The sequence below is a fragment of the Peromyscus californicus genome, unplaced genomic scaffold (assembly GCF_007827085.1).
Source record: "Peromyscus californicus insignis strain IS unplaced genomic scaffold, ASM782708v3 Scaffold_7__1_contigs__length_154581171, whole genome shotgun sequence".
NCBI classification, from domain to species: Eukaryota; Metazoa; Chordata; class Mammalia; order Rodentia; family Cricetidae; genus Peromyscus; species Peromyscus californicus.
Window position 1 is genome coordinate 101,660,686 of NW_026294595.1, and position 13,806 is coordinate 101,674,491.

At 47.7% G+C, this 13,806-nt stretch overlaps 1 protein-coding gene across 1 annotated transcript in view; it reads left to right on the plus strand.

Annotated features, from left to right (window-relative positions):
* The window catches only part of Snrnp200 (small nuclear ribonucleoprotein U5 subunit 200), a 30,865-nt gene that overhangs the window by 8,413 nt on the left and 8,646 nt on the right, over positions 1-13,806 (plus strand). Inside the window, exons 14-32 of the mRNA XM_052724472.1 lie at positions 397-567; positions 2,562-2,755; positions 2,954-3,077; positions 4,656-4,805; positions 5,218-5,328; positions 6,248-6,379; positions 6,535-6,723; positions 7,069-7,266; positions 7,875-8,027; positions 8,143-8,223; positions 8,570-8,653; positions 9,050-9,156; positions 9,667-9,785; positions 10,071-10,225; positions 10,315-10,504; positions 10,675-10,848; positions 12,271-12,431; positions 13,052-13,279; positions 13,577-13,768. Of these exons, the coding sequence (XP_052580432.1) occupies positions 397-567; positions 2,562-2,755; positions 2,954-3,077; positions 4,656-4,805; positions 5,218-5,328; positions 6,248-6,379; positions 6,535-6,723; positions 7,069-7,266; positions 7,875-8,027; positions 8,143-8,223; positions 8,570-8,653; positions 9,050-9,156; positions 9,667-9,785; positions 10,071-10,225; positions 10,315-10,504; positions 10,675-10,848; positions 12,271-12,431; positions 13,052-13,279; positions 13,577-13,768 (2,913 nt within the window). The remainder of the gene's footprint in view (positions 1-396; positions 568-2,561; positions 2,756-2,953; positions 3,078-4,655; positions 4,806-5,217; positions 5,329-6,247; positions 6,380-6,534; positions 6,724-7,068; positions 7,267-7,874; positions 8,028-8,142; positions 8,224-8,569; positions 8,654-9,049; positions 9,157-9,666; positions 9,786-10,070; positions 10,226-10,314; positions 10,505-10,674; positions 10,849-12,270; positions 12,432-13,051; positions 13,280-13,576; positions 13,769-13,806) is intronic.

Here is a 13,806-nt window from a genome sequence, read left to right on the forward strand (position 1 = left end):
TCTCTTACATGGACTCCATCTTTCTTTGATCATCTCCATAGTGGTTTTGGAGTCATTGTATCTTAAAGTAGTTCTGGCACATGGATATGGTCAATAGCTTGTGGGTTGTTACTCCGGTTCCATTTTCCTATATGTGTCCATTTTCCTGCTTCATGTAGGACTCCTAGAGATCCTTTGCCTCATCTACCTGAGTGGAACTGAACTTGTTTAAATAATATTTGTTCATCTTTCCTTATTCACCAGATACTTAGCTTCTCCCAGTCCCCAGCCCAGAAGCTGCTGCCAGGCCCTTCAAGCACCATCTACCCGACTTTGCACACATTAGTCAAGCCCCTGCCACTGAGCTGTACTTCCAGCCCCATCATTTGTCACTGCTGATGATCCTTTCTTCCCCAGCGACTGGCCACATATGGCATCACCGTTGCTGAGCTGACTGGAGATCACCAGCTGTGCAAGGAAGAAATCAGTGCCACACAGATCATCGTCTGCACCCCTGAGAAGTGGGACATCATCACACGCAAAGGCGGGGAGCGTACCTATACTCAGCTGGTGCGGCTCATTGTCTTGGTGAGTGGGGAGAGTGAAGGGAAGGAGAGACCAGCTGTGGTCAGGGAGTGTTTGCTGCTCTTGTGGTGGGGTGAACCTGGGAGAGCAGGGCCTAAAAATGAGGTGGACTAAAGTCTCCTGCAACAGCCAACTTTATTCAGAGCATCGGGCAATTTATACTCTGAGGGTTAAGAAGATTCACCTGAGTAAGGTGTTCAGTCACAAGGACAAGCCATACATGGCAAAAACGTATTTCCCCTTAGAGACACATGACCAACAAGAGTGGAAGTCAACTCACTCCTGCCCACTACACCTGGGAGGAGCACAGAATACATTCCAAGAGCAGTTCGGTGATTTTGAGGAAACTGAGGTCACCAGACTCTTGTTTTCTCATAAGCGACTCAAAATTCTCACACAACTCCATTATTGGACTGTATTCTGACAGGGGAGGATTTGCTGTTTACCAGTTCTGTTTCTCAAGGCCTTTCTCTGTGCACTTTCCTTCATAAGAGCCATTGAGAGCTTTACTGTTACCATTAGCCCAGAATCTGAATGGCCCAGAAGCTTCCCTCCCAGGCAGCACGTGATATTTGCCACGTTCCACTTACCTCACCCCCCCCCCCCCCCCCCCCCCCCCCCCCCCGGTGTTTCGAGACAGTCCTACCTGTAGAATCTGAAATATTTTGAATCAAATGGAAACACAAAAAAATAGTTTTGTCCTCCCAAGAACATTGAAATGCTTTATGAACAACAATCCGTTGTCACACAAGACAAGTAAGGAATTGGGTCACTGCATTCCATGTACATAGAAGCAGCCACAGGAAATGGACTTTGAGCCAAGTGTTGATTGTTTTGTTTTGTTTTTTTCGAGACAGGGTTTCTCTGTGTAGCTTTGGAGCCTGTCCAGGAACTCACTCTATAAACCAGGCTAGCCTTGAACTCACAGAGATCCACCTGCCTCTGCCTCCCGAGTGCTGGGATTAAAGGCGTGAGCCACCACTGCCCGGCTGATTCTTGTTTTTTTTTTTTTTAATTAATTGCATTTGTTTGTTCTCTGTGATATTGTACTGTGTGTGTGTGTGTGTGTGTGTGTGTGTGTGTGTGTGTGTGTGTGGAACACACATGAGTGTAGGTGAGAGTACAACTTGTGAGAGTCAATTCTCTCCTTCCACCGTGTGTGTTCTTGGAATCAAGCTCAAGCCATCAGAGTTGGCAGTAAAGTACCTTTACTCACTGAGCCATTTCACCAGCCTCTGAGGGTTGATTCATTACGGTGTCTAAGAAAATAGTTCATGCTGTGTTCAGAGTGGGAGGTGGCAAGCTGTGGCATCACATTTTTGATTCATTGAACACAGTCTTTTTGTTTTATTGAACACGGTCATGTGGACTGGTTTCTGTATTATCTCTAGCTACTCTTGTCCTGTGTGTTGCTGTGGCAGAACTGAGTATTTGTAACAAGGGTTACGTGGCTCACAAGCCTATGGCATTGCGTGTGCGGTACCTGAGGTCCATTAGAAAAGTTTGCTAACCCTTCTTTAGAGCTTTGCTCCTCCATGCCTCTCCTACAGCATAGCTGCTCCCTAGGAGTGCCGAGTCCCTGGCCTGCCCACATCCGTGCGTTCTATTTACATTTCCACATGTCCAGGTCTTCCAGTGCATACTGTATGTGAGAAGCACTGCTGTCGGCAATGTGAACTTACTGTAAGTGAAGCCTGGTGAAGTTTTTGTTCTTGATGAAGAGACCTTCCCAAAAGTGAAGGCTTGATTGATACAGCCTGGTCAGAACCATCATATATTTGTAGGGAGATACATGGTAAAGTGGAGGACTGCCTCACAAGTGTCTAAGCAGTCAGTGCTAATTCCTACTAAAAGCTGTCTTTGTTCTTTAGGACTCTGGCGTGAGGCTCCCTTTTTTGTCTTCATTAGGGTCTTAGGCTATATATACTTCTACAACAGACTAGTCTCAAGGGAGGAGGTATAGCTGTGGTACAGTTTGCTGTCTTTCGATTCCTTAGGATGAGATCCATCTTCTACATGATGACAGAGGTCCTGTCTTAGAAGCTTTGGTGGCCAGGGCCATCCGAAACATTGAGATGACCCAAGAAGATGTCCGACTCATTGGTCTCAGCGCTACCCTCCCCAACTATGAAGATGTGGCTACCTTTCTGCGTGTTGACCCTGCCAAGGGCCTCTTCTACTTCGACAACAGGTATAAGAAGAGACTGGAAACTTGTTACCAAGGTGTCTTCCTTTCCTCTTCCCTTCTCTAAGGAGCACACTAAAGGAGTTTTAGGGGTCCTGTGTGTATTTTAAAAAGCATTATTGCTTCTAGGTCAATGGAAAGTTACTTTTTTCCCCACAGTATTCTCTGCTGGAAATCTCATTTGTATAACTCTTGAACTTCTAGCTTCCGCCCAGTGCCTCTGGAACAGACATATGTGGGCATCACAGAGAAAAAAGCTATCAAGCGTTTCCAGATCATGAATGAAATAGTCTATGAGAAAATCATGGAACATGCTGGAAAAAATCAGGTTTGTTGATGCTTCTTGAACCTTTTCTGTTTTTGACATAAGCAAAATTGACAAGATAATAGCATGACTTGCCAATGGTCATAAATGACATGAGTTATTACTACAAAAATTGCCTTAAAATATAGACAGGAGCTGGGCGGTGGTGGCGCACGCCTTTAATCCCAGCACTCGGGAGGCAGAGCCAGGAGGATCTCTGTGAGTTCAAGGCCAGCCTGGTCTACAGAGTGAGTGCCAGGACAGGCTCCAAAACTACACAGAGAAACCCTGTCTTGAAAAACAACACACACACACACACACACACACACACACACACACACACACAGGTATCAAAAATAAAGCTGCAAATTAAAATCTAGTGAAAGCAGTCCAGTGAGATGACTCTGCAGGTAAAGTGCTTGTCCCTAAGACTGGTGACTTGAGTCTGATCCCCAGAAACCGCATGGTGGAAGGTAACTCCTCTGACCTCTATAGGTGTGCTGTGGCATGCACGAATGTTACACACACAAAATAAATAAATAAGCAACAAAAAAACCCAAACACACTGTGGGGCATGATGGTGCATGCCTTAGAGTTCAAGGCCAGCATGCTCTGCATGGTGAGTTCCAGTCTAGCCAGGGATATATAGTGGAACCCTGTCTCAGACAGAACACTAATGAAAGTACATTTTGTTTGGAAGTTGAACAGAGCTTAGGCAAGAGGTGTAAGAGGTTATGCATTTCTTTTTCTGATGAAAAGCACAGGAGTTTATAGGACAAGACTTCAGGACTAGATCTTAGGAGGACTATATTCCTTATAATATGGTGCTAGTTTCAAACTTACTCCCTAAATCTTTTTTATAAATAACGTAATTGTTTTGCTATTTTCTTTTTTTTAAATTTATTTTTATTTTATGTGCATTGCTCTTTTGCCTGCATGTATGTCTATGTGAGGGTGTCAGATCCCCTGGAACTGGAGTTACAGACAGTTGCAAGCTGCATGTGGTGCTAGGAATTGAACTCGGGACCTCTGGAAGAGCAGCCAGTGCTCTTAACTACTGAGCCATCTCTCCAGCCCCATAGTTTTACTATTATCTTACAAACACATCTTTATTTGGCTTAGACTTGGTAGGCCTCTGAACATAGTCTTAGTTGAGGTCTCTGAATCGTCATACACTGCCTATTTAAGTTTGCTGTTCAAGGTAGAATTCTAGGGTTAGATTAGTTTCTCAGCTGTAAGACCGTGTCACTATCCTTGGTAAATTCCTTTTCCTTGAGTCATTCTGTTTTGTTCTTTTGAGACATGATTTTGCTGTGTATCCTGGGCTAGGCTTGAACTCTCTGAGTAGTCAGACTAGCCTGGCTTAGCCATAACCTACAGTGCAGGAATTATAGGTGGAGTCACCATGCCCAGCTTCCGTTTGGGTAGCGTCAACCTTGTTAGACTTTTTTCCAATCCAGCATGTGTTTTTGCCATCAACTCTTTCTAAATCATGGCTTCCAGTTAGAGTGGAGCAGCCTCTGCTTCCTGCAGCTGGTGCCCTGGTGCTGTGTGAGCCGTTGCTGAAAGCACATGCCTTAGCTATACCCCAATTCTCCTTAGGTGCTGGTGTTTGTCCACTCTCGCAAAGAAACTGGGAAGACAGCCAGGGCAATCCGTGACATGTGCCTGGAGAAGGACACCTTGGGTCTGTTTCTTCGAGAGGGTTCTGCCTCCACTGAAGTCCTTCGTACAGAAGCAGAACAGTGCAAGGTAAAAAGGGGCTACCTGCTTTTCAGGCTTGTGCCTGGTGACTGGGTCCGTATTGCCGGATAGATTCCTTTGGGACTGTACGCACCAAGTGCTACTGTTTCAGATAGGTTAAGAGTAATTGGGGGCTAGGGGGATGACTCAGCATATAAAGGTGGTGCCTGTTGCCAAGACTGATGGCCTGAGTTCAATCTCAGGGACTCATATAGTGGAGGGAGAGAACTGACTCCCATGGGTTTTTCTCTGACCTCCACATACCTGCCACACACAAACATACATACAAACATAAGTCCATACATTTTTGTAAAAAGTGACTATATGTAGTTATGGGGGCTCCTGTGCAAAGGTCTCCTTTGGCCCTGGAGGAGTTCCATAGGGAGGCTGGCCTCACTTTATGACTTTTTTCTGTTCACAGAACTTGGAGCTGAAGGATCTTTTGCCCTATGGCTTTGCTATTCATCATGCAGGCATGACCAGAGTTGATCGAACACTTGTTGAAGATCTTTTTGCTGACAAACATATTCAGGTGAGGAGCGGCAAAACTTGAAAGAGCAGGCGACGTAGACTTTAGAGCATCTGAAATGTCAGTAGCTCTGCCCTTAGTGGGATCCTTAGACTTTTTTTTTTTTAACATTCATTTATATGTATTGTGTGTGTGTGTGTGTGTCTTGCATGAGTTTATGTGCACTATATGCATGCAGGTGCTTTCTGAGGCCAGAAGAGGGCACTAGATCCCCTGGAGCTGGAGTTACATATTGTTGTGAGCAGTTTTGGTTTCTGGGACCTGAAGCCCAGTCCTCTGCAAGAGTAGTGCATGCTCCAACCACTGAGCCACTCTCCATCCCTAGACTTTTTGGTATCTGGACCAGCTAGCCCAGGCTGGAAGGTTGTGGTAGTTATGCTGTCTCTCCCAACACTTCATATACTGCATGAGGGATGATGGATGGGTCATAGAACTCTACACTATAATTCATGGGGTCAGGACCACATTCTTCCCTCTTCCAGGATGGTGGATTTCCAGTATCTTGTAACTAAGTTGATTAATACAAGTCTAAGTTTCTGACCTTTAAGTGTCTCTGGAACCTTGGTATATTAATTAATTAATTAATTTTTTTTTTTGGCTTTTTCAAGACAAGGTTTCTCTGTGTAGTTTTGGTGCCTGTCCTGGATCTTGCTGTGTAGACCAGGCTGGCCTCGAACTCACAGAGATCCACCTGGCTCTGCCTCCCGAGTGCTGGGATTAACGGTGTGCGCCACCACTGCCCAGCACTAATTCTTAAATATAGAAGGGACTAAAGCAACTCTTTTTTGCTCCAGTGTCACACTGAGCACTGAGGGATACATCTACTCCTACCTCCAGTTAAGTTCAGAAGCCAGATAAGCCAGGGATGTGACCCTGCTGTGGTAGTGTATGTTTTCCTCATTGCCCTCCTTTGCCTCTCCAGGTTTTAGTTTCCACAGCAACTCTGGCTTGGGGTGTAAATCTCCCTGCACATACAGTCATCATCAAAGGCACCCAGGTGTACAGTCCAGAGAAGGGGCGTTGGACAGAGCTGGGAGCACTGGATATTCTGCAGGTACAGAGCCTCTGAGATGATTCCCAACAGGATGAGCATCCTGTGCCTGGAGCACAAGGATGTAGGAAAGATGGCAGATCAAGGCCAAGTTCTAAATGTGTAGACTCTTGTCAAAAGCTCTGCTATGACATTTTCTTTTATTGATTCTGACTTAGATGCTGGGCCGTGCTGGACGACCTCAGTATGACACCAAGGGTGAAGGTATACTCATCACGTCTCATGGAGAGCTACAGTACTACCTCTCTCTCCTCAACCAGCAACTTCCTATTGAGAGCCAGATGGTATCCAAGCTGCCTGACATGCTCAATGCGGAAATCGTGCTGGGGAACGTCCAGAACGCAAAGGTAGGGCAGGCTGTGACTTGGAGCTTATGCTCTTCCTCTGTGCCTCAAGAGACTTGGAGTGTGTGCCTCCTGTGAGGATGCTGAGGGCCAGCAGCCGTGTCTCGAACTCTGAACCACACACCTCATGCAGGGCAAGCTTCTTGGCTTTGTGACAGATAGTTCGTTTGTGTTTAAGATACTTGAAAAGGGTTTTTTTTTTTTTTTTCTTAATTGAAATACTGAAAACATCCAGAAGACACTGTAAATTGTGTCCTTGTGCTTGAAAATTAATGTTCAGGCTATTTGTGGGGCTTTTCTTTGGAAATTAGCAGCTCTTCATGCTAAACTCCATGAGCTGTCTTGCAGGATGCGGTGAACTGGCTGGGCTACGCTTACCTGTACATCCGAATGCTCCGGTCCCCGACCCTCTATGGCATCTCTCATGATGACCTCAAAGGAGATCCCTTGCTGGACCAGCGCCGACTAGATCTTGTTCACACTGCTGCTTTGATGCTGGACAAGAACAATCTGGTCAAGTACGACAAGAAAACAGGCAACTTTCAGGTGATTAGCATGTGTTTTTTTGAGAACATTTTAGCAAAAATTGAGGCATCTGTGTACTGCCTGTCTAATTACCTGTTGTCCTGAATGGGGATTAGATTGGGCTCTTTGAGCTATCAATTTAACTTTCAAATTTCTACTTACTTTTAAAATTTTACTGTTTATGTATGTGCATGAGTGTTTTGCCTGTGTGTTTGTCTGTGTACCTCAGCTGTGCCTGGTCCTCACAGAGGCCTGAAGAGGGCACTGGCTGCTCTGGGACTGGAGAGGATTGTGAGCCACTATGTGGGTACTGGAAATTGAACCACAGTTCTGGAAGAGCAGCCATCCCTCACTCAACCATCTCTCCAGCCCTTAGATTTTAAAAATGGTACATAGTTCTCCAAGTTTGAGTTGAGGTAGGTCATTCGGCCATTTGGTTTATGTGAACATCAGCTCTCCATAGGTCATTTTCTTGTTCCATCTTTCTTTTTGTGCCCGAGTCACTTGTGTTGGGCAGGCAGTTGTACCACAAGGAATTCATCCACTTGTCGTCTTAAGACAGTCACTTGATGCTAGAAGTTGGGGGCTGATCACTGGTCAGCCTTGTACTGAGTCTTCCTTCTTTCTAGGTGACAGAACTTGGCCGGATAGCTAGTCACTACTATATCACCAATGATACTGTGCAGACCTACAACCAGCTGCTGAAGCCTACTCTGAGTGAGATTGAGCTTTTCCGAGTGTTCTCCTTGTCCTCAGAGTTCAAGAACATCACTGTGAGGGAGGTGAGCCTATGAGCATGCCGGGACAGGAGTTGGGGTCCCTGCCAGGCTGCTGGATGGCTTCTTTCCTTGACCCTTGCCCTGTGGATTTTCTATGGCCTGTCTTTCCTTGTGGCAGGAGGAGAAGCTGGAGCTGCAGAAGTTGCTGGAGAGGGTGCCCATCCCTGTAAAGGAGAGCATCGAAGAACCCAGTGCTAAGGTAAGTGCATCTTCACTTTCAGATATGAATGTTCAGTTTCCAAAGGATGGACTTTGAACTTGGTTTCATACTTGGAAATTCGTGTATGAAGTACATGCACAGTTCTCTTTACTCTTTGGAGGGTGTTAGGGTTGACCTATCATGTGCTGTACTACTGACTGTGCCCCACTCCCCAGTTTCCTACTCTGCTGCCTTCCCACGTATGCTTTATATGGAATAATAATGATTTAACATGGAAATCAAGAACTATGGAAGTCCTGTTTGGCACATGCAGTGGAGCAGAAATGCAACTCCTTTCTCAGATTGTCAGTGACGGGCCTTGCTAGCTGTCCTTGCTTCTTTGCAGATCAACGTGCTTCTCCAAGCCTTCATCTCACAGCTGAAACTGGAAGGCTTTGCACTGATGGCTGACATGGTGTACGTGACACAGGTGAGGGCCAGGTGCACGAGTGATGAGCTGTGGGCCTTGAAGAAAGGTCCTTCTGCTTGTCCCAGCGGGCCAGCTGCTTGCCGCCACTTCCCCTGCTGAGCTTGAGTGTGTGGGAAGGACAGGCCTTACAAAGTGCTAAGAAGTTCTGTAGGTGCTTGTAGAGAGATCCACTGGGCACGTCATCTTCTCCAAGAAAAATGACTCCCCATTGTAGCTGTGGTGTTCATAAAAAATGACAAAATATTTTATTGATTACTCCATCTTGACCTGGAAGGGTAGGAGACAGAAACTTTTGCTTCTGAATTGGTCTGAGTGATTGCATCAGATCTTGTGATGGTCATGCCGTGGTAGACAGGCCACAGAGGTTTCACAATGGAAATACTTGTCTTTCCTCAGTCTGCTGGCCGCTTGATGCGTGCAATCTTCGAAATTGTCCTGAACCGAGGTTGGGCACAGCTTACAGATAAGACCCTGAATCTCTGCAAGATGATCGACAAACGCATGTAAGGGCTCAGAGAGCCAGAGGCTGTTCCCTGTGAGTTTGGGCCTCAGTGCATTTGATGTCCAGTCCTGTTGGCCAAGATGTGGCACGAACCTGGGTGAAAGTTGAGAAGGCAGTGCCCTCTAGAATACAGGTCTGGGGAGGTGGGGGAGAATAGCCAGGATTGGTTGTCTGGTCTCTCTCCTGGCAGTTTCCGACATCTTTCTTTCTTTTTTTTTTGGTTTTTTGTTTGTTTGTTTGTTTGTTTTTTTGAGACAGGGTTTCTCTGCGTAGTTTTGGTGCCTTTCCTGGATCTCACTCTGTAGCCCAGGCTGGCCTCGAACTCACAGAGATCCACCTGGCTCTGCCTCCCGAGTGCTGGGATTAAAGGCGTGCGCCACCACCGCCTGGCCCAACATCTTTCTTTAATGATAGGGTCTGTGTGGTTATTCTAAAGCGTTGGAACTGATGAAGGCGGTCTGTCCACAGCCCTAGAGAAAGAGTGAACTAGCTGTGTCTCCTTTCTGGATAGGTGGCAGTCCATGTGTCCTCTTCGCCAGTTCCGTAAACTTCCCGAGGAGGTAGTGAAGAAGATTGAGAAGAAAAACTTCCCCTTTGAGCGGCTCTATGACTTGAATCATAATGAGATAGGTGTGTAGAGTTATTGTCCTGTCTTGTAGCCCAGGCATCTTTCTGTCAGCCTCCTGCTCCCCAGGTCCTAGACCCTGGGCACTGGTACCCCGGGCTTACATCCCACTCTTGTACCAGCTCCCTCTTCAACTCAGGACTTTGAACCATTAGTACTGCACTGAGGCTAAAGCAGGGAACCTGTCTGCTGGTGTGGAATCCGCTCCTTTTCCACAGTTGCCCTACAGCCCTGTTTGCAGAGTTGCTGGACTGGCCCGACAGCAGCCCCAATGCCTTTACTTCCTCTAGGTGAGCTTATCCGAATGCCAAAGATGGGGAAGACCATCCACAAGTATGTCCATCTCTTCCCCAAGTTGGAGTTGTCCGTGCACCTGCAGCCTATTACACGCTCCACCCTGAAAGTAGAGCTGACTATCACACCAGATTTCCAGTGGGATGAAAAGGCAAGGTTTTGTTGGTTAGGGAGGGGGAGGGGGAGTTGCTGAATCCCCTCATTGGCGCATTCTGATTTCACTGGTGCTTGGGTTGGCAGGTCCATGGTTCGTCAGAGGCATTTTGGATTCTAGTGGAGGATGTGGACAGTGAGGTGATTCTGCACCATGAATATTTTCTGCTGAAGGCCAAGTATGCCCAGGATGAGCACCTTATTACGTTCTTCGTCCCAGTCTTCGAACCGCTGCCCCCGCAGTACTTCATCCGAGTGGTGTCTGACCGCTGGCTCTGTGAGTGTCTCCTGAGTCCCCTAGGAACATACCCTCCAAAGATAGTAGTGGACTGCTTGCCTCTGTGGGGAGAGGGATACAGACAGAGCCTAAGGTCTCTAGTGTTCGTGGATAGCGCTGTGGAGGTCTGCTGGAGGATGCTCCCTAACCTTCCATTTCTTCCCTGACAGCTTGTGAGACCCAGCTGCCCGTCTCTTTCCGGCACCTGATCCTTCCAGAGAAGTACCCCCCTCCAACTGAACTGTTGGACCTGCAGCCATTGCCGGTATCTGCTCTAAGAAACAGTGCTTTTGAGAGCCTTTACCAAGACAAATTTCCTTTCTTCAATCCCATCCAGACTCAAGGTAGGTGTCTGAGTCTCAGATATTTGCTTCCCATGCATGCCTTTTTTTCCCCTCTCCTTTTCTCTGCCCCCATCCCCAAGACAGGGTTTCTCTGTCTAACAGCCCTGGCTGTCCTGGAACTCACTCTGTAGACCAGCCCACTGGCCTTGAACTCATAAGAGATCAGCCTGCCTCTGCCTCTAGAGCGCTGGGATTAAAGGTGTGCGCCACCACAGTCCAGACCATGCGTACCTTTTAGGGTTGCCTAGTGATAAATGTCTTGTGCAGCTGGCAGAGAACCAGGCACTTAGTGGGCCTGGACCTTCTCAGCCTGCTGTGGCCTGCCGGAATAGTTTTCTCCCTACAAGTCCTGTTGACTGTTAGATTTGCTTTGCTGCTCTGCATCTCTCCCTAAGGAGGGTCAGGAGAGTAAGGTCTTTCCATGGTGTGCTGGCATTACTCCTGCTCCAGGTGTTGGTGCTGTTCCTGATGCTCCAGTGTTGAACCAGCGTGTGGCACTGATTGAGACCTCACTTCCTCATTAAAAATAATGACTTGTTCACAGAGCAGGCACTGTTCTAAGGACTTGGCTGAGCACAGGACCAGCGTTTTCTTTCCTCCTCCACCAGTCCTTTGAAAGGGTTACTATTTAGTGCATTTCATGATGAGGGAACCGAGGCATAGGAAGGAACTCTAATTAAATGAACCAGTAAATAGGTGAGCTTGGGTCTTTAACCCAGTCTTGATCCCAGGGCCTGGGCCTACCTTCTGTATTTGAGTACTTCTAGAGAATATAGGAGACTGCTGATAGGGCAGAGAAAGGTGTCCTGTCCTCTGTGTGTGTGTGTGTGTGTCCTGTCCTGTGTGTGTGTGTGTGTGTGTCTGTGTCTGTGTGTCTGTGTCCTGGTCCTTGAGGGGCAAAGATGCTGGATTTCTTTTGCTTGTTTTTTCTTGCCACAAATCTCCAGATCTGAACCTGATCTTGGATTTTTCCCTTCCCTGGTGAGAGACAGCTAGACGGGCCAGTGTCCCAGGCTTCTCTTTGTATTGCAGCTGGTTGACTGTGTCTCATGGTGTTCACAGTCTAGACCAGCCAGTGTTCCAGGCTTCTCTTTGTACTGCAGCTGGTTGACTGTGTCTCATGGTGTTCACAGTCTAGACGGGCCAGTGTTCCAGGCTTCTCTTTGTACTGCAGCTGGTTGACTGTGTCTCATGGTGTTCACAGTCTAGACGGGCCAGTGTTCCAGGCTTCTCTTTGTACTGCAGCTGGTTGACTGTGTCTCATGGTGTTCACAGTCTAGACGGGCCAGTGTTCCAGGCTTCTCTTGTACTGCAGCTGGTTGACTGTGTCTCATGGTGTTTACAGTCTAGATGAATGATCTGTTTAATTCTCCCCCCGCACCCCCCCCCCCCCATGTTCACTCTGCATCTTTTGGTTTCCAGTTTTTAACACCGTGTACAACAGTGATGATAACGTGTTTGTGGGGGCCCCCACGGGCAGCGGGAAGACCATCTGTGCCGAGTTTGCCATCCTGCGGATGCTGCTGCAGAATTCTGAGGGGCGCTGTGTCTACATTACCCCCATGGAGGCTCTGGCAGAGCAGGTGTGTAATGTGCTGTGGAGCAGGTGTGTAATGTGCTGTGGAGCAGGTGTGTAATGTGCTGTGGAGCAGGTGTGTAATGTGCTGTGGAGCAGGTGTGTAATGTGCTGTGGAGCAGGTGTGTAATGTGCTGTGGAGCAGGTGTGTAATGTGCTGTGGAGCAGGTGTGTAATGTGCTGTGGAGCAGGTGTGTAATGTGCTGTGGAGCAGGTGTGTAATGTGCTGTGGAGCAGGTGTGTAATGTGCTGTGGAACTGTGAATTTCCCAGAAGCCGTTCCACCTGTGATTCCAGATGCAGGTTTTCGCATATCTGACAACTGCATATCATTTCTTAAAGAAAAGCTGCCCCCCCCCCCCCCCCAAAAAAAGCTGCCCTGTCACTTAAAAGCTGGTGTGGACCATACAGTATTATGAATAGAGTATGGTGATACATGATTGTCATCCCAACTGCTTAGGAGGCTGAGGCAAGAGGTTCACTTGAACCCACAAGTTTGAGGTCAGCCTGGGCCCCCATCTCAAAACAGAAAAAGTAGTGTAAAGTATCTGGCTTCTCAGTTCTCCTCCTAGCAACTGAGAGATGCAGACATGACCTGCTGTTTTTGTCTCCCTCCCCTGCCTGCCAGGTGTACATGGACTGGTATGAGAAGTTTCAGGACAGGCTCAACAAGAAGGTGGTGCTGCTGACGGGGGAGACCAGCACAGACTTGAAGCTTCTGGGCAAAGGCAACATCATCATCAGTACCCCTGAGAAGTGGGACATCCTCTCCCGGAGGTGGAAGCAGCGCAAGAATGTCCAGAACATTAACCTCTTTGTGGTGGATGAGGTCCACCTTATTGGGGGCGAGAATGGGGTATGCTTGACTTTGCAGCATGGAGGAGGGGTGGGACCCACACAGTGACTTTACATTGGGCTTGGAGCCAGGGACTAGGGTCATCACAAAGATTTCTGCCTATCGCCTTATTCCAGAAGGTGATCTGAGCTTTTTTGGATAGAACTCTTAAAGAACAATAAGGTGAAGGTTGTCTCTTGGGGCAGGGGAACCACAGACAGGAGAGCCTGTAATTGGGACAGGCAGGTGGTTCACAAAGGGAAGCTCAGGCAGAAGATGGAGAACCCGGGCCTGGAATGACTCCTTCCCTTTTCCCAGCCTGTCTTGGAAGTGATCTGCTCTCGGATGCGCTACATCTCCTCCCAGATTGAGCGGCCCATTCGCATTGTGGCACTCAGCTCATCACTCTCCAATGCCAAGGATGTGGCTCACTGGCTGGGCTGCAGTGCCACCTCCACCTTCAACTTCCACCCTAATGTGCGCCCTGTACCTTTGGAACTGCACATCCAGGTAGGACCCTGTCTCTACTCCTCCATGGCCTCAGGGAT